The sequence below is a fragment of the Calonectris borealis genome, chromosome 1, assembly GCF_964195595.1.
Source record: "Calonectris borealis chromosome 1, bCalBor7.hap1.2, whole genome shotgun sequence".
Classification (NCBI taxonomy): domain Eukaryota; kingdom Metazoa; phylum Chordata; class Aves; order Procellariiformes; family Procellariidae; genus Calonectris; species Calonectris borealis.
Genome location: NC_134312.1, coordinates 75,430,706 through 75,456,721, shown reverse-complemented (window position 1 = coordinate 75,456,721; position 26,016 = coordinate 75,430,706). Strand labels below are relative to the sequence as shown.

The 26,016-nt window shown below is 41.9% G+C and overlaps 1 protein-coding gene across 4 annotated transcripts in view; it reads right to left on the bottom strand.

The window, feature by feature from the left end:
• Positions 1-26,016, bottom strand: part of IRAG2 (inositol 1,4,5-triphosphate receptor associated 2) — a 41,207-nt gene that overhangs the window by 1,165 nt on the left and 14,026 nt on the right. Inside the window, exons 16-39 of one of the 4 annotated variants that reach the window (XM_075161024.1) lie at positions 25,775-25,876; positions 22,187-22,350; positions 20,476-20,590; positions 19,869-20,031; positions 17,601-17,662; positions 16,599-16,664; positions 15,453-15,561; positions 14,134-14,281; positions 13,243-13,324; positions 9,727-9,773; positions 9,579-9,643; positions 9,338-9,454; positions 7,066-7,148; positions 6,855-6,927; positions 5,996-6,050; positions 5,881-5,908; positions 5,192-5,332; positions 4,609-4,743; positions 3,635-3,782; positions 2,693-2,736; positions 1,933-2,010; positions 1,764-1,828; positions 1,200-1,301; positions 918-1,022 (exon numbers count right to left, since the gene is read on the bottom strand). In XM_075161024.1, coding sequence (XP_075017125.1) covers positions 918-1,022; positions 1,200-1,301; positions 1,764-1,828; positions 1,933-2,010; positions 2,693-2,736; positions 3,635-3,782; positions 4,609-4,743; positions 5,192-5,332; positions 5,881-5,908; positions 5,996-6,050; positions 6,855-6,927; positions 7,066-7,148; positions 9,338-9,454; positions 9,579-9,643; positions 9,727-9,773; positions 13,243-13,324; positions 14,134-14,281; positions 15,453-15,561; positions 16,599-16,664; positions 17,601-17,662; positions 19,869-20,031; positions 20,476-20,590; positions 22,187-22,350; positions 25,775-25,876 — 2,297 coding nt within the window. Of the gene's footprint in view, positions 1-917; positions 1,023-1,199; positions 1,302-1,763; positions 1,829-1,932; positions 2,011-2,692; positions 2,737-3,634; positions 3,783-4,608; positions 4,744-5,191; positions 5,333-5,880; positions 5,909-5,995; positions 6,051-6,854; positions 6,928-7,065; positions 7,149-9,337; positions 9,455-9,578; positions 9,644-9,726; positions 9,774-13,242; positions 13,325-14,133; positions 14,282-15,452; positions 15,562-16,598; positions 16,665-17,600; positions 17,663-19,868; positions 20,422-20,475; positions 20,591-22,186; positions 22,351-25,774; positions 25,877-26,016 lie in introns of those variants that run through there. The other 3 variants (XM_075161006.1, XM_075160997.1, XM_075161014.1) reach the window with 3 other exon arrangements.

Sequence of the window (26,016 nt, the reverse complement as noted above, 5' to 3'; positions counted from 1 at the left end):
TGCACACTTTGGTAAGCAAGTTCTTGATAAGCTGTTTCGGTGACTGACTGACCCACGAGCCCAGTTCAGGCACCCGTGCTCCCTGTCCCCTGCCATGTCTCTGAAGAGGATTCACAAAAGCTGCCTTGCAGCTCCTGAAGAAATCTTGCTTGCAGGAAGCACTGAAAAGTGCTGGCCTTGTGTTTTATTGTTTTCTAAGGCTTTGGTGCCTTCCCTGAGGTTAGGGAGAAGTCTTACCCTCACTGACTATCCAAATCCTAGACCTCTCATGATATTGGGTACCTCCATCCTTTATCAAACAATAGAAGGAAATATTTGTTCTTGCTGTCTTCTCAGTTTTACACACAGGCATAATTGTCTTGTCTCCCCCTTGATCAGGAATGCTCAAAGTGGAGGCTTAGCGTAGGATATTCATACGGAATAAACAGTTTCTCTGCAGAGATGGCAGACCTCCTTTCCTGTAAGGAGGGGCTTCCAAAGGATACTTGTTTAGGACAGCCTCTCTTCCTTGACTTGAGATATCCAGAGAAGTTAGCTGGAACGGTCTGGAGTTGGTCTTGATAACTACTTGTCTCTCGGTGTGTGCCAAAGCTGCTGTTCAGTTTTGCACAGGCCTCAAATCCTTGATCATTTTTACAAGAGTACATGTTAGCATGACCTAGTAGCCCAGCTACAACAGCTGTCACGGAGTAACCAGAAGAGGTGGGATCATAGCATGAGGCCCCTCTTTACCTCACCACAGAGGATTAGTAATGAATCCCTGGTGGGGCGAGTCACTGGCACCTGAGATTACTCATTCCCAGTTGGTTTAAGAAGTCAGCATTAACAAGACATTAACAAAGCCACAGCTTTGCTTCCTCTTCCCAAGTCCACCACCCAAACATTGCTTTATCTCGCGATGATGTGAGAAAACTTACACTGACTCTAGGTTCCATTTTGATGAACATTTTCCTTTTTCAGAGATACTTTCCTTCCTTGATGGTTCTTCTTGTACTTCAGCAGGTGATTCCGACTGCTCATTTCTGTAAGCAAGCATCAACAGTTCCAAAGCTTTTCCATCAAGCATTCAATTTGAGAGAGCTCACAATAGCTTGACTTTATAGCCCTGATCCAGTGGTGGACAGTTAAGAGTTCATTAAAAAAACCAAACCAACCAACCCTGCACACACACCTCAGAGGGGGGTTGCTATTGAACTTACTTTGTTTCAGCATGTTCGTCTTCATACTCTGCCCAGGAATACGTGCTAATGAAACGCTGTAGTGAAGGACGCTTCTCATTTTGCTTTGCTCCCAGTCGTCCCCTGTCATATTTTAAAGAAATTTGCCTTAATTTTCCCCTCAGGAAATTAGAAACTCAGCAGCAGCCTACTCATTTGGGTAGGCCTTAGACAAATAAGTTTCAAAATTAGTTGCCTGAAATTAGGATTCTTTTTTTTTTAAAAAAAAAAAACCACAAAAAACCCCACAAAAACCAGATCCATCAATGCCAGCTGCCTAGATTTCATATTTTAGTTCTAAAGCCAGACAGTTGAGATAGTTTTAAAAAACTCTCAACCCTTAATAAAAAAGTAAATAAAAAAAAAGAAGAGCTGTAACATTTAGTCACGAAGGCTCATTTACCTATTGAAGCATGTAAAACTAATGTGAAGGGTGTAGCCTAAACATTATTATACCTCAAGATGCTCCATAAGCTGCTTAATACAGGCACAGTTAGGAGCTGAAAAATATTTAACCTATTCAAAGACAAGCCCAAGTAACTTTACCAACTGCTTGATCTCCTGTTGAATTTATCACTCCGTTCATCTCCATCAGGTTCATGGAATTGGGCCTAGAGAAGAAGTTTGACACACTTACTGCATTGGCATTTTTGCGCTTCAGCCCAGCCAGTTTGGAGAAGGTAAAGCGCCTCACCATCTGGGAACCCCTACTTACCAGTGGCAACCCAGTACCTGCATTTCCAGCACTCCTAGGCAATGTTGCAATGCTAACTCTTCGAAGGGATGATGATGGCTATACAAATAAGAGGCATTACTGACTCTATCAAGGAATGACTGGATTACTCACTGATCACATAAAATACCATCTGTTTTTATTACAAATGATATAAAAAAAATGTATAAATGTATAAGAAGATGTTGATACTTAGCTTGAAGTGACACACAAAGAAGAATCAAATCAAAAGCACAGCCCAAACCATATTCTTTAAAGCAGCATCTTTCCACATTAACTGCTTTTACCCCGCTAAGCGTCTGAAGTGAGGCTGGATGCACAGCTTCAGCAAAATACCAAAATTGAAGGCATTTAAATTCTCCTAACGGTGCTCACAGGAATTTCTACAGTCAATTTGAATTGCTCCGATCTATTTTTTTCATCTCTCTGTGCTAAACCTGTAGCCCTGGTGAGAGAACCATACATGAAGAATATTTCTTAACCATTGTGTGAGAGCATAGCCATTTCAGCTTCCGTGAACACTGTCTTCTAAGCGGGACCACATGCAGTTCCCTTGGGTTGGTGAGAGTGATTGAAAAATATATCCGCGTGTTTGATGACACCAGCCCGTATTTGAGACAGAAAACTACCAAGTCAAGCACACAGCAGAGCACCAGCGCATGACAAGGCAAAAGAAAAACACAAATACACACACGCTTAAAAACACACTTGAAATTTTATGTTAAGCTGTAATGACCATTACCTTAAAGTTGAAAGAATTTGGTAGCTTTTTATTCATAGATTCATCTGTAAAGAGATCAAACATCAGAAAGGCTTACAGGAATGCAGTGAGCTTTATTTGCAGCTAAAGGTCTGACTTTTTGCAGTATCTATTTAAGCAAGGAGTGTATCAGAGTACTCTCAGAAGGCAGAAATGAGATTTCAGGAAAAAGTTTTCTATTTCGTTAGAGAAGTTCATAATATTCACACATTATACATCCTCTGCAAGCATCAATTTCTGTTGCTATCGTTAAATGTATTATTCTACTATTGAGGCAGTCTCCTGTTACAGGACAATCTTTTACAGTCAGGAAGGAATAGCCCATGATTCAGAAGGCTCCTGCAAGGATTTTAGCTGTGTGCAAGACTGCCCTTTCTGGTTTTAAAATACATGCTCTATTTTTCAGAAGAATTTAATCCTTCTCTGGCAAAGCCACAAGTGCACAGCACCATCTGAAAACCTGACCACTGTACCATCTGCTTAGAGGGGGAACTTCAGAGCACCTGCACTTAAGGAGTTTGTAATTCGTATTTAGAAAAGAGCAGGAAGCATCCGTAGAGAGCAGCCAAAGCTCAGCTACCCAGAAATAGCTACTGGGAGTGCTCCAGTGTAAGTGAGCACCCAAATTTACTGCTCACAAGGAATAAGATTATCACCTCCACATGCAATGCACTTTTCTAAAAGCCAGAACGTTACTGCATACTTGCAATGTTTCCCCCCCACCCCGAGATTCATGACAGTTTACATACAAGTCTAATTTCAGAGTGTTGTTTCTAATACTGTTAGTAAATGGCTTTTTTTCCCTCTATTTTTAGGAAAGGAGATACAACAGTCATATAACCCCTCCACCTAACATGTTAAGCTTCAATTAGATAAGGGCCTATCTAGCAGGTGCTAGAAAGAGGAAAGACAAAGCAGCTTTACCTCGATCTCCAAGAGAACTAAAGGATCTCTCATTCTGGAGCAGGACCTGTTTCAGCTCCTCAAGTTCTGCGTGTTCTTTTGCGTACATGCGCTTCAGGTTTTCCACATGTTGAATCATTACTTCCACAGCCTTGCTGACACGGCTCTCCTAACAGAGCGAGTGCAACAGCAGTAGGAAAAAGAAGTGGCTCTTTGAGGAACTGCATCATGCTTAGAGTTCAAGACTTTTTTCCCCCTTAACCAGCTACTCTCACCTTGTATCACCGTGATGCAACATCCCTTCGTTTTTGTCCGCTCTTTCAAACTACAACCCATCTCTCAACACATGCCCAAGTTACATAGGTCTCATTTCTCCAGTGGTTACTCTTATCCTAAAATAAATTAGTCTTCATTTTCTGAGCCCTTACAACTCCTCCTCATCTTTCTCTGATCTACAGTCTCAGCTGCCACCACGCATTTGCTAGTATTGCCAAGTCATATTTTCATGCTGTTCTTTGGCATTATACACAATTACACATAACATTTGAGCAGGTCTTTGTAAAAATAGATTTAACTTATTAGCTGCCCTTTCTGTAAGGCACAGAATTACCATTAGAGCATCAAGACTATTGTTACCACGTTGCATTCTTGTGCTCTCTACTGTATACATTCCTCTGACGCAAAGTTTTTTCTGGATTTTTGGTTTTTTGGGCTTTTTTTTTTTGTTTTAAATCAGGACCATTTTTCTGTTGTATGTTTTTGCACAATGCTAGTGCAATGTAGCTGCTCTAAGTGCCTGGAATTCCTTATAACACCACAGACAGTGATCTGAGAAGAGAAAGCCAGAACTAAGCTGTACTGGTCAGTCTGCATTACATACAGGAGATTCCCAAATCTAATTCTGGAACCAGAAGCCTAGCAAACAGACACTGCTATCCCTTTACATCTAGGGGCTTTTAACTTTCTACAAAATACATTTACATGGAAACAGTTACCTGATTAATAGCTCCCAGCATCTCTGCTCTACTGGCGACTCGGGCTGCATACTGGCTAAGGAACTGCAAGCTTTTCTGCAACTTCTTAATAATCTCCTGCGCTTGGTTATCTTCTTCACACAAAGGAACTAAAGCCTAGGAGGCGTATTGGTAAGAAAACTGGTGTGAGCTATGAGTAGAGAAAGAAGGGTGAACCCCACTGAAGGCACTGAGGGGTTGTGTTCATGCCCACACAGTCAAAAGGTCACACCCAACATCCTCAATCAGCGTAACTTGATACAGACCTCCAGTGGGCAGAGACTTCTGTTTACCTAGCATAAAATCAGCTGCAGACAGGGGTTCTTGCCAGATGTTTGTGCAACAGAAAAATTCCCCACTGCCTGAGCGCACAACACGCTCAGATGACGGTTACCCCTCAAATGCCAAGTCTCTCATATTTCAACTGCATCACTTAAGGACTTTGTTCAGATTTGCTTATAATGTATTACACACACGCGCGGGCATCCTAAAAAGAGCCGTATTAAGAGAGACACTTTCACAACTGTTCATCCCGTCCACCCTACCAGCCTTGGCCAATACTAACCTCTAACATCTTTAGAGCATTTGTGATCTCCTTTTTCAAATTTTCTTCAGCCAAGTCTCGGGACCTTTCTTCAAGCCTCACTCTCTTGTCCAAGGTAAACAAGTCACATTTAAACCCTAAAGACAACCTCAGAAATTCAGCCTGTTGTGGGAGAGGAAAAGATTTCAGAATAATTCAAGTGATGCAGAAGCTTTTACAGTAGATTTGGATACTGACATGACATTTGGGACTACACCCCACGAACAAAGGTATAGGAGAGATACAGAAGAGAAAGCAAACATGGCCCACTTCCACAAAGCCAGTCTTCCCATCTGATGGGAGAAATAATCTGCAGCCAGAATAGGTGATATCCTGGCAACACGCAGTGTGCCATCTGTGTCTTTTGACAAAACTGTCTTAAATCAGCACATTCTGCCTGGGAGGAGGTCACAGCTATGCTCCTTCAAGCTTGCAAACAAATGTTTTAGCAATGACAAATCTTTTGTTCAGTTTTACAGATTGCCACCTTTTCCCATCCTGTCCTTTCCAAAATTTCCATTGGGCTTGGAAAGACAGATTTCAGAAGCCAACTTATAGAAATACATCCAGTTTAAGCTACTTTTTATATAGGACAAGATATTAATAAGGGCTTATTGACAAGATCTTTCTGTTGTCCGAGATACTTAAGGATACAAGCAGTCGAGACTTACCTCCACTTCTTTCTCATTAGGAGAGTCACTGTAGGATAAGAAGAAGCAATCATGTAACAGACCACAGCTTTAAATTCATACCTGCAGGTGATCATTGAAAGTCAAAAACACTTACGGCTCATTTTGCTTTGTTTTATCTGCTTTAATGCCACCTGCAGTAGGAGAAATCCCTGAGAAGAGAGGAAAGTTCTTAGACAAAAGGGAAAAAACAGCGTGTGAAAGTCTTTTAAGCTCCAACAGAAGCCACTGTTAAAGATTTCCAGTGTTAAGCTCTTGCCAGTAAAAACAACTTGTGTACCTCAGGGTACATTAGGGTTAGCGTCAGTAAGACAGCACAGCACTGGCACTTGCACAAAGCCCCAGAAGTTAGTTGTTTAGTTGGCTTCAACTGGCATTTAATTAGTACAGGAATGGGTAATTACAGGTTTTGGTTTAAGTCCCCAGCCCATAGGTTCAGGATGTTATGTGATGCTACAGGATGCTACATCACTAACTTTTGGTGAATTCCAAAGGCGAAAGGTGAGGTGATTAGAAGAGTAGAGATGTCTAGGCACAGTTCAGTAGAAACATCATCTTCCTTATCTGTATCATATTACCTCAAGCCCTAGCTAGCATAGGGGATGCTGCTTTACAAATCTGTGGGGAGAGCAGGCATACCAGAACTGTTTCAAATATCCCAACTCCTTTGCAACTCCTAAGAAATTTTCCCTCCTGTCTAGAGGAAGATGGAGCTGGTTAGATCAGTATCCGCAGAAATCACGGAAGCAGGTTTTGCATGATAACATTTTCCTTCTCTCCACCGCTAATCCATTTTGATCTTTAACTGCAGCTACTATTCCTTAAAACAAAAACCCCTCATAATAACTGGTGGGGGGCAGGCAGCGCTCCGCACCTCTTCACACAGGTCTTGACACAAGTGACCAAGGCATGCGCTCCAGTGAGTTACACGAATGCGTTCAGCAAAAACCTCTTACCTTTCCTACTGGGAACCACAGCTGGTGCTTCCTCACTCTGCTCTTTATTATTTTTCTTTTCCTGGCCCACCTCCTAAAGGCATGTCAGAGAGAGTTATAGCAAGGGAACAGCCACAACACCACCGGAGGGGCCTGTCCCCTCCTGCAGTGTTTTTCTTTGTCACTGCTCAGCCAAACCAGTTCTATCTTTCACTGTCACTAGGACTCTTACCGGGTCTTGCTTTAAAACATTTTGAAATGCAGGTTTTTGTTCTTCCATCACGGGACAGAATTCCTTCTTGGTCAGATCCACACCTGGGGAGAAACATTCCCAAAACCAAATGTAACGATAAAAACAAAACAAGCCTCCAACATCCAGTGTACTAGCCATGGACCAACAGGGCTGAAAGAAATCGCAGCATATGCCAGGAGAGGACATTAAGAAGGAGAGGCAGCAGCAAAGAACGCTATAAAGACATAAAGAAAGAAGTGTGATGATAATTATGTTTGGCTTGGAAAAAATCCCAATAAGAAGTGTTACATGTCTACAAGCGAGACTATTACTCCCGGTTGTAGTTGCTCTAATTGAAGTTGCAAGAGTTATAGTAATATTCCCTTGGATAAAAGAATTTCATTATTTTGCTACCAGCATGGGGTGGGGTTTTTTTTGTTTGTTTGCTATTTGAAGAGACAGTTTATAATTAATTTTTATTTGGAATTCTATAAGCACAGGAATATGTAAAAAAAAAATCCCATGCACAAACTAATAGGAGAAGTGATGAGTATTTGTAATTCTTTTCTTTCACATTTTGGAATTTCAGATGAAGTCAAGCAATAGATGCTACTTCAGCTGCCGTTACAGAGGAGCTTGAGCACAACCAGGTCATGAAATGCATACAGTTGTGGTATTTCAGGTGTCCATAAGCTTCAAACATAGTCTGACACTTGGACTGTCCTTTGTACCCAAAATCTGAACTAGCAGGGTGCTGATAGAGCCAACAAAGTAACTTTCTTTCCCAGAAGATGAGTGATGATGAACTGATACATTCAGGAACTGATGATGCCAGTTCATAAGCAACACAAACTTCCAAGTACTGCAATTTAGAAAAGCTTTAAAGCAGGCAAAAATAACCTCTAGGAAGACAGCTATTAAAAAGATTTAAAAAGGAAAATATTTAAGAAACTGAAGAAAGTCTGACAGTCACACTAATTTCTTGTGTAGCAGTAACTCTGGTCACTATTTATACCTTTTAGAACATCTAGAATTTTTTTTTTCTTTTATGTTTTAGTCATACACACACACCCACACATATGCAAGCCAAAGAAATGGCACAGGGCAGAAAAAAAAAAAAAACCAAACACGACACCTTCAGGTTTGAAGTGCTTTCTCTTTTCATCCTTCACATGAACAACCTGCTTAGCACTGCTCTGCTTAGCACTCCCTTTTGTCCCTGCTGATTTTTGCAGCAGCCCTACATATCTGACCTGGCTCCCAAGCACTGTTAGAAGAGACATTGTGTGGTAATAGCAAAAACCACAAGTGGAGATTCATCAGCATCTCTGTTCTAATACTAGAAACACTTTCTATTCAGAGGTGTACAACAGGCAGCAGGATTCTCAGACTTTAAAGCTATTTGGACTCTTTCTGATCTGTTTTGCATATCTGTTTCCTCCTTGCCAAAGGCACCTAAGACCACATATGAAAACTAACAGTAGAGGCAAATTAGTAGCAAGAAAATACATTTAAGTGAGGGGACTGAATTAGATTTCAGGAAGATAGTACTAAAGAAAGAAATAAAACCAAACAAGAAATGACGACAAAAAGTTTTATATTTAGGTAAAGGTTAAAAAATGGTTACAAACAAGCATGCACACGTATTCTGTGCTGCTTATTCAGATCAGCTTTTTTAAAAATAGCTTAAATACACTGTGTACACATACTCCAGTTTTGTTTTGCTTTTAGTCTTTAAGTGGAAGAAGCACCAGCAGATCTGGTAAGAATAGTTCTTCTGGGTGTTTATGGCTATAGCGAAAGACAGAACCATACACAAAGGCCTCTATCCTCATCTCTCCTCGACCCATCCCAGCTTCTTGTGTGTTGAGCATCAGTTTTGAAAGAGAGGAGGGTGTTATTTAGTCTAGCTGTGTCACTAAACTTTTTAAAACCATGAAAACGTTCTCTCTCCTCCCAAAATTGCCTGGGGCTTAGTACCCACACATGTTTTGCCAGCTGAGCAAGCATCAAGATTTCACTAAGTTATTTCACGTTTACTTCTTGTAGTGCTATAGGCTACCGGCCTCCTGCAAGTAGATAAAGCCTTATTCCTACTCAGAGTTTCAGGGAGGGTTGAGAGCACTTGCAGGCAAAAGTATGTTCAACAACAGAAAATCACAAGTTACCATTTAGTTACTTTTCTTACTCAGCTTCCCCACTTCAAAGATGTGCTGGAAGCAAGACGTTTCCTCAGTGCGGGTGTGCCGGCGCGCTGCAGCAGTTACTGTACCTGATACAGGACCAGCCGGATCCTTATCGTTGTTTTTCTCCATTGCTACGGAAGTTGGCACATCTTCCTCTTTTTCACGTGAGCACTTGGGTGATTTTTTCTCCATAACAAGGCAGCCTATAAATTCAGGCAACAGAAGACAGAGCTCTTGCTGTTCAATAAATGCACAGACTTGAGCATATCTATTTCCAAGGCTTTCTGTGCAAAAAGTTCACACGTCTGCCCCAAATTAAGGGCTTACCCGTTACTGGTGCAGTGCTTTCCACAGAGGATGTAAGAACTTCTTGGGGTGAAGTTAAGTGATCACTGCCAAAATAAAATTCTTTCAGATACTCATCCATATTAGACAATCTTGATGAAGGCTTTTAAAAGCTTGCATAAAACCTGACCTGGATGGGATCAGACTGGCTGGTGGTGTTGGCTCTGCACAGTTGATCTTAATGGAAAGAGAGAAGAGTTAGTATCAGGGAAAGACTTGCTGTGTTAGTAGAAAATTTGTATGTCAAAGTTTTAATAATTCCCCCAGCTGTGCCTAAATTGTTTCAGCAGTGAAGAATTAGATGGCAAGTGCATGCAGATTCATCTGCTAGTCTAAAGCCACCCATACATACAGTATTTAGCTTAGCATGTTATCATCATTAGGAGTGATAACTATGTTTCTGCAGAAATCTTATCTCAGGAATATCATACTTAGAGATGTATTTTGGTTCCTGACTTCATGTTTTGCTTCTAATGCACATTTTCAGAAGACCAACGTACATGTTACCACACCACTGTTCTATCTTAATGCTGTGCATCAAGATATATCCATTTTCAAGGTCTTGACCTCAAACTCCACAAGTGAGCTGCACAGACCTTCACTCAGCTATAGATGTCAGGCTCGTTTAGGTAAAGAAAACTGTTAACAGCTCGACTAAACAGATGATTCGGAACACAGAAACTTTCATGTTGTGTTGTACATTTTAGCATGTGTCTTTGAATGACACTAGTTTTCAATATTATATATAACAATTACCTAGCCAGTTCAGAAGGCTTCAGGCCTCCTCCTTTGTATGCAAACAGCAGAGGAATTCAGCAGTTAAAGGCTGGTACACAGTTTTGCTCGTGTTCCTTTAGCTGCTACAGTGCGGTTCTGGACCAGAGACTTCTCACATCACAGACAAAAACAACGTCCTTTTAAGTCTTTTAAAATGGCAAGGGAGATACTGAATGGGAAATACCCTTCTTCCTCATTTCACTCTGGATAACTCCAGCTTGCTTATTCAATTGATAGATTGGTCTCTCTTTATGGGTGAAAATACAGGGTGAAACAGAGCTTTAAAGGGTTAAGTCAGTAATGACTTGTGAGGAAATCCACTCACAAATTTCCAAATTTCACTGCTGAAAAGGAGTGCTGAATAGAAAAAAAAAACACCAAACGTATCTCCAAGCAGAGAAGGTAGGAAGCTAGCCAGCTTTGGGTAGCTCCCTACGTATCAAGTGTCCAAGAACACTACTGAAGCAGGGGGACACAACAGAAAAACCGTATCAGCGAGAGATCATCTATGTTCTGGTATCTTCCCTTCCCCCTCAAACATCCTCAGAGGACCCAGAAAACCCAGCAAAGCTGAAAAGGAGGTGACCAAGGCCCCCGGTCACTTCCGAGAGCAACCGACTGCTCCCAGCATCAGTAAGTGCCTTATCTTTCCTCTCCACTCCTCCACCCATCGGAGCTCGACTGCACTCGCAGAGCCTTGCCCCAGCCAGCCGGATGTTTCCTCTAATGCAAATCCAGGCTATTTTTATTCGTATTTGAATTCTCTCTTAAGCTTAATGAAACACAGCATTGCATTTGCCTTGTTCAGGCCATTAGGTCTATAGGAGTATTGGAGAAGAAGGTGAAAATGAATAGCATGTTGGAATGAAAACAAGAGAAATCTAAATGGCTTTTAAAACAAAGACACACACACCCCCCACACCACCCAAACAAACAAAAAACCTTGCATCACCTGGAACTGACTAAAGTAATATATCATTCTACATGCCCTCTGCCTCCCCAGGTAATCACATGGTCAGTGCTTTCTGTTTGCAATGAAGGAGAAACCTCAATTCAGTTTTTAAAACCCCATGCTGGCTATTAGGATTGTGAGCTCCCACGGATTGCACAGGGTACACTTAAACAGAAAAAACACCATCCCCCCCCCATTCTAGATTTCTTAAGAAAATCTGTTTCCACAGGACATTAGAGAATGGTTCTTCTTCCTAATAAAAGGATTGTGTCAAAGAAGATCCTGCAGTACAATCCTAATCACTGTTTCCCCCTCCATCCCTTCAATTAGCATTAATAATCCAAGGATCCTCTATCGCAGCAGACAAATTCTGTCCACAGTCTTGTATAACTCCTCCCAAACAAGCATTAACATTTGGAACGCCTATCATCTGGTTTTTAGACTGTGATACAACTTTCACTTTTATAAATCAAAACAAGTATAAAAAGCCCAAGCTTCATCTCGCTCTCACAAGAGCTCCTTTATTAAATAGCCCCTGAACTCCTACGGTGACGACGCCTTGACAAAATAATTTGAGTTACTTACATGCTGAAGGGCTTGATCTGCTCAAACACATCTGCAAGCAGAGTGTAATAATAATAAAAAAAACTAGGGAGACTTTTCCTATTAAACAAGGATATTCAAATTTTGCTGCACGTCACAGTTTTTAGAACCGATACTGGAGACAGCCCATTTGCCTTTTCTCTGGGGCAAGCTTTAACATTTTAATTTTCCCCCTCTAGAATAGTCACACGGAAAGTTTATATAAAAAAAAAGCAAAAATGGAAAATGACATTTCTGAGCCCAGCTGGAATTACAGAAAGCTCCGGAGCAATGAAGCTCAGGCATTTCAAACAACTTTGCGAGGCTGTAACTTTCCAGAAGGACTGGATAAAGCAAAGGCCCTTGAGATTATCCTCTTTAAGATAGCTTAAGTAGCAGCAGCACAAGCTAGGAGTTCCTCACCTGCTCCACCCCAGCCGAGCAGTGTGTTGAAACCACAGGCAGTCCCCACCACTCTTACTTTTTACCCTCACTGCACTTTCTGCCTTGATTTGCCGCTTCAACCAGACCACTGCTGCACTCGCAGGTACCACGCACCGGCTAGGGTAGGTCTGAGGTTGCCTGCTCATTAGGCTTGCAAAGGTTATTTCCAGGTTCACAGAAACCACTGACCAATATTCTTCCATCACCACTGCCGACACCAATGCTGGAGTTTGTAAAGCTAATTAGAAGCCCCGCGTGGCAGGGCTGAGGTCTAGATTTCAATAGTGAGCATCGTGGTACTGAGCACAGAGCACAACTAGGTGTGCTGAGCTGCAGCTCATCTTGCTGCTGCCACGAGAAAGCTGACTGACAGCTCAAGCTGTAGATGCAGGATTCAATACAGCAGTGAAGGCATATCTGAGCACATCAGCTGAAGGAAAGTTTTCATACAGCAAAGATGTCGTTTTTCAGCTGTTACATGGTAGCCGTGGGAGAAAGTGCAGAGAAAGGCAGCTTTCACAACTAAAACATCCTGTGGCTTCTTGCAGGTGGATAAAAAGAGCAAAATCACTCAGACTTCACTGGCAGAGTTCAGTATTGCTGCAGAAACAGCACTGTCTCAAGCCTGTTTAAAATACAGCTAAAAGCATGACCCAGATACAGACCTAAATGTCTTGATGTTCAAGTGTAACTACAATATCCCAGCGGTGTGCCCAAATAGAAGGGACTACCCCACACAGAACCAGATGTCACTGCACCCTGCTGACTGATGCCAGCTCCATTCACCTTGGAGCAGTGCTGATTTATAGCTGCTCAATCTGGATCCGAGTAAGGCACTAAATGCTTGAACCTGTTCAAAACCACATCTCAGGCATCAGAGACAGCACTCACCTCCGTAAGTGAAGAGTCCATCATTGTAATGGAAACGGGAAGGTCTGCATCAGTATAGTTACCAGCAGAGCATATTTTCCACCTGGCAATACACATTTTATTTGCATATTGCCCAAACAACAGTGAGATATATTGCCCATTTTCCTTGAGCACATAACAACTGAAGTCACCACTATCTGTATAGCCAGACAGCCGGTCTCTCAGAGAAAGAAAAATTCATCACTAACATCAATCCCTCCTCCCCCGAACAGCAAGAACCACCACCAGTCCTTCTCCCAACCTCCTCCACACTGCATAGCTCTGCAGAAAACCAGTGGCAAAAGCTTCAAGAGCTGCTGAGTTTTTTGCTGCAAACTGCCTGCCTCTGCATCTTCAGGAACATCCTCATCTTTTAAAATATTCACTGACAATAGTAAGCTAGCTTTCATAATCTTAAGCAGTTCAATCTCTATTTTAAAGAGCTAAGGAGGCAGCTTGATAAGCAAAGACCTCAGAACTGCTCTAAACTCTGCAAAAAAAAAAACGTGACTCCTCAAAGCCAATAGGATTTTGACTCCTAAATGGGAGTGTCAGTTGTGAGTTGAATACTGAAAATAGACACAAGAACGCCTACACCATGCCTCAGTTCTCCAGCATGAAATGGAAACACCATCACTCTGTTTGGCCATACCAACAGTTTCAGTAAAAAGTTTTAATATTATTGTTGTGAATAGAAGCAAAGCGTTCCCCCGTGACACCATTAGTTGATCACCGAGTGTCCAGTATTTCCTATAAGAGATGCCCGGCTGTTGAACTCAGCATGTGCTGGAGATACAGCTTTCCCTTGGAACCTGCTAGATCCCATGGATTCTTCCCACCCTCCACCCCAAAGAGGTTATTCTGCCATCTTACTTGCACCCCACTGACAACACATCTGAAGTGGATGCGTGTCCCAGATCGCAGCTTTCAAACGTGCAGCTGCCAGAGCTCTGCCTACGAGGCCGATCCCAGTCGTGCACAGGGTAGTTATTTGGGCATGAGGTTTCCAAGGTCAGAGCATCTGTTAAGAGAGACAAGTGTGAAGAGTGGCTGTCATTGGCAAAGTTGAATTTAGTCACTTGTCAATTTTTGACTAAGTCTAAAATAATCAAGAAGCAGACCCACGAAATACAGATTTATAATAAGGCAGCCTCCCTCTTGGTGTGAAAAGGTTAGGTTATGTGGCCTTTACATATTTTGCAGATGGACAGTGTGCAGCACCTGGGGATGAGGATTTTCCATCAATCAGGATATAGAAACTTCCATGTAGGACAGCTCTGTTGTAGTGAATTGTTTTGTGTGGCAGAGAGGGCTGGGAAATAAATAATCTCTTCTGTATCAATACTTGATTGAGAATACCTGCCTTATTTGTGGCTGGATTGTGATATTACACAAGTTGCAAGAACACTCCGAGTTGGCCCACTGAAACAGCCCTTTCAGAGCAGCAGAGTGCTCTTATAAGGCGCATGTGCAGCCAAGCAAGATCATCTTCCGTTTCCCCCAGTATGGCGTAGAATTACATTTGAGCATTTTATAGTTTGTGTGAGAAGAGACTGTGGTGTACCAGCTTACTGCTGGAAGAAATGCTTTGTCTATAAAAGCCCAAATGCACTCTGCAGTTCTGTGGCCCTGCAATGCATATCTGTCAGTGGTTGCTTTTAATACTTGTAAGGCTTGAGAGTTGCAGAGAAGTACGAACATCTTATGAATGCAGGAGAAATCAACAAATACAATTATGTGATTCTCAGTAGCTATGTTGCCCATTCAGGTTTTTAAACCAGGTCTGACCTCAGCTCGGTAACGAAGTAGCAGGACATTGCTGGCTACCTCAGTGTGTGCCAGTCAACAGGATGAATGGGAAGAACATAACTCAAGCCCTCTCAATCCAGACTGGCAAGCATCTTGTCAGGAGTATACTGGGATGTATGACTTACACCAGGAGTTCCTTAAGCTTTTGGGCTGTTCCTTACACTGTTAGGCTGACAGGCAGCCACCTTTTCAGGCTTTTAACTGCAAGCATTCAAACATGATTCAGCCTCCTGGATTACATGCAAAAATAGGCTAAAGCCAACAATAGATTTTCCACACTCTACCAGCACGTTTAGCACAGTGATACTGTTCTATAACACCTATCAACTCTTCCTATATTTCAGGAGAGAGACAGAAAAATGGCCAACACCACCAGGTCTTACCTAGAAGAGGTGTACTACGCCAGCATGAAATATCCGAGGACAGTGTCCTGGGAATTTCAGTGCATAAGGTGGGTCCTTCACTCCACAGTCGTTTAGAGCAATGGAGCTGCTAATTGAAAAATAGAAAGCGCTGTTGTTCAATCACGCTGAATATATTAATGCCACCAACTCCCCCCACACACACGCAGTTGCATCTGCATAATGTAATACTAACAGTTATACAAATACATCATCTGTTGCTTTTTTGCCTAGAAAAGCTCACATCCTTAATGGGCAGAACAGATACAGGAAGAGGTAGAATAATCCAACTTTACATTTGCAACAGACATGTTGGTTCAACCTAGGTCTGGAACTAGATACTACAAAACCAGGCAAGATGAGCAGGATAGGAGAACAAAAAAAAGAAAAAAACACGCAAACCAGACCAAAAAAAAACCAAAACCAAAGAAGCAACCAAACCCTGTGAAAAAAACCCAAAACTTGAGAAAAAACAACAACAAAAAAAACTGGGAAAAAACGCCACCCTTCCAGCCAAGCCAACCAGACAGACTGAGAAGGGGAACATTCGTCCAGTGTCCAGCACCTGCTACACAGGTCAGATTTCCCTCAGCAGGAGCAGAAGAGCAGCTCCAGTTCGGCTGCATGGAGACAAAGCACTGCCCCCACCGTCCTCTGCCCCTGCATGCACACCACGTGCTTGCTGTTTACTGCTGAAGAAGTTCTATCTGAAGATGGCTAGAGGAAACTTCTGAAGCAACACTTATGCAGCTGCATTTGACCTAATGTTGCTTAAGTGATGAAAAATGGAAAAGAAATTAGAAGAGGTAGCCCCATCTTCAGCCTCTGATCCTTCTCAAAATGCAATTTATCAAGCGCCTGTATTTTGTCACAGTGACTGTTCAGAAGCAATAGGAAACTGGTTTTGCAATAAGGTTTTGAATATACTTTTGCATGTGTGTATACATGTACATGCATATAATACATAAATATGTATCTCTCAAATAATTTTTATTGAATGTTTAACTTGGCAAAGTTTCTCACAAGGAAAGTTATTTGTTTCCTTCAGGTCACGAAAAAAAAAAAAATTAAGAACAAAACTAGTGTCCCATTTTAACAGGCTCAGCAATGGTCATATCAAACACTTACCTTCCCTTTTACCGGCTCAGCTGATGTGGGCAGCAGACTGTAGTCAGATTCTAACTCTGCACAGCACTGTTGCGATAGAGAAATAGTTTAAGGCAGGCAGACGTAGAAGGGAAAAAAAAAAAAAAAGGTAAAAAAAGAGAAGGAACACTACTACTGATTATGAACAAAATGGAATTTTATCTAATTGAACTATTTTCAGCTATCAGGAAAACTATGCTGTTGTTTCCCCTTGCGACTTTCAAACCCTTAATTCTGCAGACCTTTATGCACAAATAAAGTTTTATTCACATACAGCTAGTCCACAGTTTTGATTCTGCTCCTCTGATGCCCCTTTTACAGCCTAGGATACGTTTTAGGGTCTTCTGTTTGTCTTTATAAATACCTTGTTATTCTAGGTTAAATCCAGACTGTTCAGACCCTGAGCTATAGCGTTCCTTACTAGAGCTGGTTGGGAAAAAAGTCCTCCCACAACATCTCCCCCTCCACCCCCTTCCAAACTTGAAGAAAGCATTTTTATTTAAAGCAAAGTACTCTAGAGTTATATAATTTCCAACATATTTCCACAGAGGGGCACAAAGGTAATAACTCTTTCACTGCCTATTCAATGCCTGGATACTGAGAAATATTTTATTACAAGATTTTAAACATTTGTTTTCAAGACTGTCTGCAGAAGAGAGGGCTGATTGTCAGGGACAAATCACTCAATGCATCAGGGAAAGCTTCCCTCAGCCCCATTTGATATGATCACCAACAATTGCTTACAGTGGAGACCAACACCACACCTGTAAGTTCTAGCCCATTTTTTCCAGAAGGCTGAAAAAGGAAAATAATAATGTGCAGATCAGGACATACAGTTTACTGCCTCTACAGTTATGTACATGTTAGAAAAGAAGTCGGATGCTGCCAGATTACTTGCAGTTCACCTCAGCTGTAGATGTCCTTCCACCAGAGCACCTCCTGTGCAAGCCTACCATTTCTTCTCCCACCAGACAAGCATCATACCTGACACAGCAATTCACAGAGTCGCCTTTGAAGCAGCTCCCATCGTAGTGTGTTAACAGTTGCTATGAAGAGACATTCACAAGTCTTACAGGGTTCCTTCTAAGTTGATAACAAGCAGTCAGATGTTAGTGTCTTCAAACCTGACTGCTGCCTATCACACGCCCATTGCACTTTGCTTTAGTCTAGTTATACCTGCAACACTTTTTCACAGGAAAGAGAATTTTAAAAGTACATTTTGTTTTGCAAGTTCCAGAAAACACTGGGCACTTTTTTGTGGTTACATTTCCCCTTGCTATAAAGGGGGGGAATGCTTCCCCACATCAGCAGCATTACGGAGGCACAGTTCCCTGTGGAAATGGACGACTCCATTACAACTTATTGGAAGAGAAGCATTTGTCCTTCCAATTTGACATCCTGTACAGAAGTTTTCGAGTCAATGAGCTTTACATTATACTTAGAGTCATTCTTTGTTCAAGTTTGGTAATGCCAGGGCCTGCCTCTGGTGACTTCTACCTTGATATAAGTCTATCATAGCTTTTGCACCGCAGCTAATAATGGGGGTTGGGTGGGAAAGGAGATTTCATTAGCACCGTCACCTCAGTGCCCAAGCAAAAATTGAAGGCAGCTCTCAGTAGCTCATTCAGCTTTTTCACTGGATGAGGGCCGTAGCAATTAGTGGCAAGGCATGATTAGACATCTGAAACACAGAAGGAGCTGTGCCAGGCTGACTTAGGTTGAAGTAGCTTCCTTGGTCAACAGGTTCCCTCACTTCTCATCTCATCATTGAGTGGCGGGAATATAGGGGAACGGAGTGGGTAGGTGGGTGGGGAAGAGACTACAACCCAGCCCTTCAGTCAGAAGGGGCACTAGGCCTGTCTGGCTTTCGCAGGAACCAATATAAAGTCTTGTCCTCCCCCGCTCTCATACTTGTTTGTTAACCCTGTTCTACATAACACCTTGCAACTTCTCTACACATTTACCAGTTTATTTCTATTTCTCTACAGAAAGAGATTTCTGCAAACTACCTGGAGTAATTTAAAGCCAAAGTCTCAGCCACTTCCAGGGTGGTGGTGATTTCTGGGGGTTTGTTTGGGTTTTTTGTTTTGGTTTGGTTTTTTTGAGTCACAGTGGCACCAGTCTCTTCCACGTGTCTGGGGTTCTCTCTCTTTTCCTTTACTCTAGCTCACTTTTCAGAGAGCTTTGTCTATTCAGAGCTGGAAAATGACACACTATTTCCATTGTTATTTCTCTTGATAAAAAACAACCCCACAGTTTGGAGGAAGAAGTAAGCATGAAAGCAACAGGAGCACACACACACATGAACAATGCCAAAATAATGGTCAGAAGTCAGCAGGCACAGTCTGGAGCTGTTTCTGCCACATCAGTGCATAACAGTTGTGCCTTAGAGCTAAGGCATAGGGTCCTGTGTAATTTCTCCTACAAGACAAATTGTAGTTTCACATAAAGTTGTTTACAACGCACATATATATTGAGCATCAGTCACATTGCCCTGGGAAATGCATGCCTGAGGCCAAACATTCAGTGGGCTCAAGTCAGCCAGCATTTTTTTTTCCTGTAAGTGATATGCACTCCAGAATTTGGAAAGAAAAAGCCACATGTGCTGGAATCAAACCCCTGCATTCTGTAATTGCCCAGGCTTTTGAGGTGTTGATGTTAGCAAGTGAGCAAGAGGTAGTATGAAGTTTCCATGGTTCCGTAGCAAAAGTTGCATGTGTACAATGCAATGACATGATTGCTTTCTACTATACAGAACAGCCTAGTACCATGCAGCTATTCAAAAACACAAAGCAAATACAAGCAGCATGCAGAATGCGGAACATAAAAACCAGGTCTCTTTGGTACAGGAAGCTTAAGAAAGATGGATGAGTTTGTTAGGAATAAGGTGGACTATTCAGTTGTGGGAACAGCAGCTTCAGTAAAGGAGTGCCGCCCATGCCACTAACCCCTCCTCCTAGGACTGGGGATTTTGGTAGCAGGTTCTGCATCTTTGTCCAGCCCAACACCCACTCATCAGGATCCCACCTGATTCTCAGCCCAGATGCTATGGTTGCAGATCTCTTAAAGTAGAAGGAAAAACAGAAAGAAAGAAAGGAAGAAAGAAGAAGAAAAAAAAAAACACAACAAACTCCACAGAGCATTTTACCAGATTACTTGCAGGTCAGTCCTATTCCCCGTTGCCATAAACTAAACTATAAAGGATTTGCCCATGCAAGGGTGAATGCTGGCACACTGCCAGTAGTTACTCACTTTTCTGATCTTCCACCTTTTCTTGAAGCAACTGGCAAGTGCTTGTTAGAGCTGCATTCACATCCTTGAGTTTTTGCTGCTCAGAAATGGCTTCCTCTAACTTGTGTTGCAAGGATGCGGCTTCCTCACAAGCAGAGTGAAAGGCTTCAACTTGATCCTCCGCCTAAGCACAAAACAATATTTAAGAAAAAAGAAGGGAAGGAAAAAAAAAAATAAAGCAGCCTGACTAACACAAGGAGCCTCTACAGTTCATGTAAATGAAACCAAACTGCATCTGTTCTTTCTCAGGAAGTGATAAAGCTCCCTCTGAACTTCTGCATTTTTACGTTGGGGTGGACTGTGTATGGAAGCTATTTTTGGTTTTTTTTTTTTCCCCTCCTCTTTTCTTTTTTTTAAGCCACCACAAATATGCAATGCTGCCTCTTTCATCAGCAAACTGTTGTCACCACCCCCTCAAATTTTACTTCCTCTGCTGGTTCCACTTTTGCAATGAGGCACTCCATTCCGAACATGCGATTTCCTTTCCCAAGAGCAGCGATGCATTGTACGTAGTCTTTTGCATCTGCTTGCCTGTTTTCTGCATAGAAGGAACTAGACTGTCCCTTACCTGTTTGCTGGCATCCTCCAGCTTCTTTGTAGCTTTTTGCAGCTCTAAAGCAAGGGCTTCTGCCTGGCCAGCAGTTTCTTCTTGTAACTGTTTGACAGTTTCTATCTCACGTTGCCTGCGGGGTGAGAGCACAAACCACAATCCGTTACTGACATTTGAGAGCAGGCATGCCCGGGAGATGACACACACTAGTTGTTGAGACATGCACCAAGAACCGCATTCAGCTGTCACATTTTGCAGCTCCCCAGGATCCAGCACCAGGGATTTCGTTCTTGCTAAGCACAATTCAACCCAGTAGGCAGACGAGGCTTTTCTATAGCAGCTCCAGCATTAGGAAGGGGATTGAGGTTTTCCCTGGTTGCTGCTCAGCTGAACAGTGCAATGGCTGTGCCAGCCCCAGCCAGCTGGGTACCAAAGTGAAAGCTTGTGGAATATCCAGAGAACTCTCAAAGAGCAAGGGCTTAGTGAGGCAAACTTCTGCAATTTGGTCAAAAGAATGCACTGTCTCATGGTTTGGGAGAAATAGTAATCGGATATAGAGTCAATCATTGTAGAAAAGATACCCTGGGGCTATTACTGCAGATACACAGCTTCATCAGGTTAATTTCCCAGTGTTTCAGAGGGTATTTCACTTGACAGCAGACAGATGCCACCAAAACCAGTGCTAAAGATGATGGCTTTCAAGGAACCCCTTCTTTTTCAGTGTATAAACCCTTTGCCCATTTCTTCTCTAACTCACCTTCACATTTTTTTTTCTTTGTTGCTACCACCACAAACAATTTTGATACAGAGAGGCAGCTTTAAGAAACCAAACCATCAGTATTTTTATCAGCTCTTTTCTGAGTGAAGGGAGAGCATGTGGGAGGTCTACATTAACAACGTTAAGTGGAAGATAAGTCAGGCAAAAGTGTTGTATGACTGCTCTGCATTAGCTCTCAGGGATGCAAAGCCCTAGGAAGCTGCTTACACCCCAAACCCAGGTAAGGGCATGCGTGCAAAAATTTACATTTAGTGTAGGATAGCAGAAGGCTGACATTATGAGTAAGCCTGGGTTCCACAAAGAAAACAAATTCAGATTAGTTGTTCTGACAAAAAAATCCTTGACTAGCTGCTTTCCTGAACGTCTGAGGAGAGGAAGGATGGCGGGCAGGCAGAGGTTTACACCTGCTGTCTTTTGCTGCCATATTTGTAACGTCAAAACTCATAGCAGGAACCATGTGCCAATAAACTAAAATTTAAAGTTACATTTTCATATTTAATGAGATAACTCATTGAAGCTATATCCTTGAGAAACAGCTAGCAATTGTCTCGCAAAGCAATAATACCTGCAGGCATACATTTTACAGGTCTTCTGCTTCACGCAAACCCAGCAGTTTGTTTAATGGTTGCACCTGCTAGATAGGCAGTGCCCTCTTGCTTTAATTGCTCAGTCTGTGATCTCCCTGGTGTTTTCAAAGACATCCCCAAGATCGTATGTTACTTCATACATAAACCTTAACTCCCACATAGCATGTTATGCTAAAACCGGATCCACTCTCCAAAACAGCAGATTATTTCCTCTGTGAAAAAAAGTCTTCAGAATTCAGTGAACTTTGTCCTACAAGACAAAAAACCCAACCCAACCCAAAACCAAAACAAACCCCCCTGACCAAACAGCTAAGCAACCAACAACAACAAATCAAGAAAAGACACACATGCTTTAAAGGGGTACCTGGCAGAGAGCTCTTTCCTTAGGTGAAGTTGCTCTGTCTTGGTTCTCCTCAGGTTGCTCGCCATTCGAATAAAATCCTTATCTAGGGATTCTTTGTATTTTTCCAAGAGATGAAGTTTCTGGATCCACAGGTGTCTTTTTTCTCCTAGTTCTTGCTTGAGAACCTGTGGAATTTTGAAACTGAGTTGCCATGTGATGTGGAGCAGAGCCAGAAAGTAAACCAGAGCCCCAATTTACATGATGAGAATTGATTTCCCTGCTCCACCATTTAGCATCGTCACCTATATCCAACACTATCAGCAATAAAGAAGATGGATGATTGACAATATTCTGCCATCTACTCACACAGGGGAAGGGGGGAGGGGGGGGGGAGGGGGAGAGAGAGAGAGAGAGAGAGAATGAGGAAAAATACAGTTTAATAAGGAAGAGATTATAAAGGAGAAATGGGTGTGTGTTTTGTACAAAACAGTGTTTTGTGCAGTCTAACAGGTTAACAAAGCTACCTAAGGTTTAAACCTGTACCTTCTAACTCCTGAATCTGACGGGATGTGGGGACAGACCGGCTAGACTCCTGTCTAGTGTTAGTACTTTAAGACTTTAAGATGAAGCACCACATAACAGTTTGCACAAGAAAACGTAAGCCTTCCGTATGCTAGTTCAATTTGATAAATGGCTCCCACTTTTTTCAAAAGGTTACTCCTAAGTCAAAAGCAACTCTCAGCCTTTCTTTTGGGCAGATCTAGGGTACACAGATAGTCCTCTTCCTCTTTATCCCTTGTAAAACAAATATACAGTTAGCAAGTATTTATGGTAAGCGTGGCAGAAGATTACATGGTGCACGAGGGAGTCTTTACAACTCACTCCAGAAAACCTCCATCACAAGATGCCCAGATACAGCAACAAAACCCATATTTCATAAGGGGAAGTTTTAATAATGATCATCTTGCAGGAAGCCCTAAAATTGATAATTTAGAATTCTGTGACCCTCAAAGTACAACTAAGTCCACTGGTACCGATTTGAGTTTGTATTACAGCAAAATAAAAAAAACCCACCAAAACCTATAAATCCATATTTTAGTTTGTCATACATGCCTAGCAGATGAAATCTGTCCAAGGGATGACCCCTGTGACAAAGGCTTTCAGTTTTACCTCCGATTTGTAGGAAGAAAAAGGGGAAGATGGTAAAAATGAAGTGTTAAGTAACATTGCATCCTCTGTATTTCTCTGAACAGTGACTTGCAGTATACGTATTGAGAAAGAAGAATCCAGTCCTCTTTCTCTGACCTTGTTCAACTGAACATACAAAATAGAGTCCTCAGCTTTTAAAGAATGTTTAATGAGATTCAAACAGAGGTCAGGTAAGAATGAGGTTCATATTTCTGGGATTTTACATCAGTTCAAAGAGGAAACCATCAATCCTACAAATATGGGCCATGTTACCTACTTGCAAGTTAGAGTCTAATGTTGTTCATGAGCTTCGAACAAAAAAGCGTAGCACATCAAGTAACATGCTACAAAAAAAGAAAGCCTGAGCAGTTTTGCTAGATAGGTTTACTGGGATGACATGGGATGTGACCATGTGCAAATGCCCACATCCTGAAGATCAGTTTCCCAGCCAAGGAACAGGCAGCGCTTGGTCTTAGAAATAGCATGGGTTTGACACATAAGTGGTATAGGCTTATCAGGGCACATGTGCTACAGTCTTATCTTCCAGCAGGAGAAGGGTGAAAAAGTTTTTACTGTAACCATCTATATATGCTTAAATATATGTATATACACACAAAAACCACAGGCACACTTAAAATTCACTTTATGTATTATAATATACTTATTAGTTAAACATATTTAAAACATATTTAAAAATACTAAAGCCCAGCAAAACACGTCCATAATGTATTTCACAGGAAATGGTGGAGAAGCGTTTAGGCTTCAAGTGATAGTGCATGGTCCAAGATTTAATTCATTTTTCTACAAAAGCTTTCTCTAAGGGTGGAAGAAGCTACTTTGAATCTTTCTTTGTTTGGATTTACTGTTGTTCAGCTCCATATACCATATTTCCCACATATCTGGCTTGTTCTAGCTAGGTGAAGACAATATGTTTGACATGAAGTCACTTCCCATTCCCACGGGTCTCAAAAGGCCTGGACCTTTTATTTTTAAAGAATCTTGTTCTTCCTTGATCCTCTGTTAGCTTAGTGTCCAAATGCATCGCGCTCTAGGAGCCAGATTAGGATTCATTTGCCACAATCAACTCCAATACCCACACCAAAAGTTTTTAGCTTCACATGTTAACAGGATCCCAACATGAATGGTAAGTTAACAAGCCTTTTTCAGCTGTGACAGCTTTGAAGGAGAAAGTTTTTAGTCAAGATCAAAAAGTTACAGCAATGCACGAGCCAGCAGTTTCCTAGAGCCTACCCAAAGTCACACCAGCGTGAAGAGACTGAGACACTTACACCTTCCCCAAGAGGAAGCTTTCAGGATTTACATAAAAAAGAAGAAGCTAAAAAAGCTGGCTGCAGGACTGGATGGCTCCAATGATTGCTCCCGCCTGCCCAGGAAAGATGAAGAGGGCCAACTACAACATTTTGCAGCACTAGAGGAAAAGAAGGGTAGCTTTCTACTTAAAAGCTAACAGCTTAAAGCAGCACGTACTGTGGTGCCACCTGCTATTACCCAAGTGGGATGAATTGAGGTTTTGGCATCTATTAAGGAGCCAAAAGACAGCAGTAGTGGAGTTCGGTGGAGTTTTCTGTAGGAGCGTTCCTAACAACAGATTAGTAACAAGGAGCAGGTTAGAGAAAAAGTTACATCCAGTAAGGTGAAAATTGCAGAAACCGTGCTGTTACATGGGAGGGGAGGAGGGAACAAGAGCAAGAGAGTTAAGATGTGTCCACAGACTGCTGCTACCACATGGGGAAGTTATTTTTGCCAGTTACCTTGAGCAAAAATCTTTACTTTCAAGCCTCACATGAGGTATGAGGAATAGTAAAAATACATTATGCAAGATTAAGTTGTAAAATACGTTTTTGTAGAAACTTTTCCTGTGGAGTGTGTCCAGCAAAAGCAGAACACTTCGCCTTTCAAAAGGCAAACCTGTGAAGGTTTTGATTGGGAAATCTGGTTATAAAGCCACCTCCCTCCTGTTGATGGTGAAACTGTCCACTACCGTAGTCAGATTCAGAGCACATGGGAAAACGAGTGCTCGAGACACACAGAAATGTGCAGTGGGCAGAAAAGCTTCATAGCTCACACAATCTAATGTTGTCATCTGATCTCATTTTCCTCTTCAAATCGACTTACTTCATCTACCCTTTCCTTCAGGCATAGTTTTAACAAAGTGAGATCTTCCACAAGACAAGTCAGGAAAAGCATAGCATTTAAGTGAAAAGCAATCATCCCCTCCCTCCTCAAAAAAAAAAAAGTTTCCAAAGATGTTTCTCTCCATACAGCCATCTCTGACCCCCAAATGGACTGCTATGATCTCAAGTAATTAATATACATAGCATGCAGCAGTAAGATACCCACCTTAAGTTTTTGCGCAGCCCCACTATTTCATAAAATAGCTTCAGAGAAGCAGTTACTTACCATAAGTTTTCTCTCCCAAGCCTGTTGCATGTTCACATCAGGATCTTTTACCCATTGTAAAGAAGTCATGACAAGCTCCTCTGCTTCAGAGGCTTCCTCTTGCTGGAGCGGGGGGGGGTGGGGGTGGAATTTTAAAAAAAAAAAAAAAATCAAACCTGGCATTTCTAGTACTAGTCTGACACAATGCTGCCCAGAATTACCCAGGTTATAAGTTACAGCGTTAGAGTAGGTGCCAAGTGATA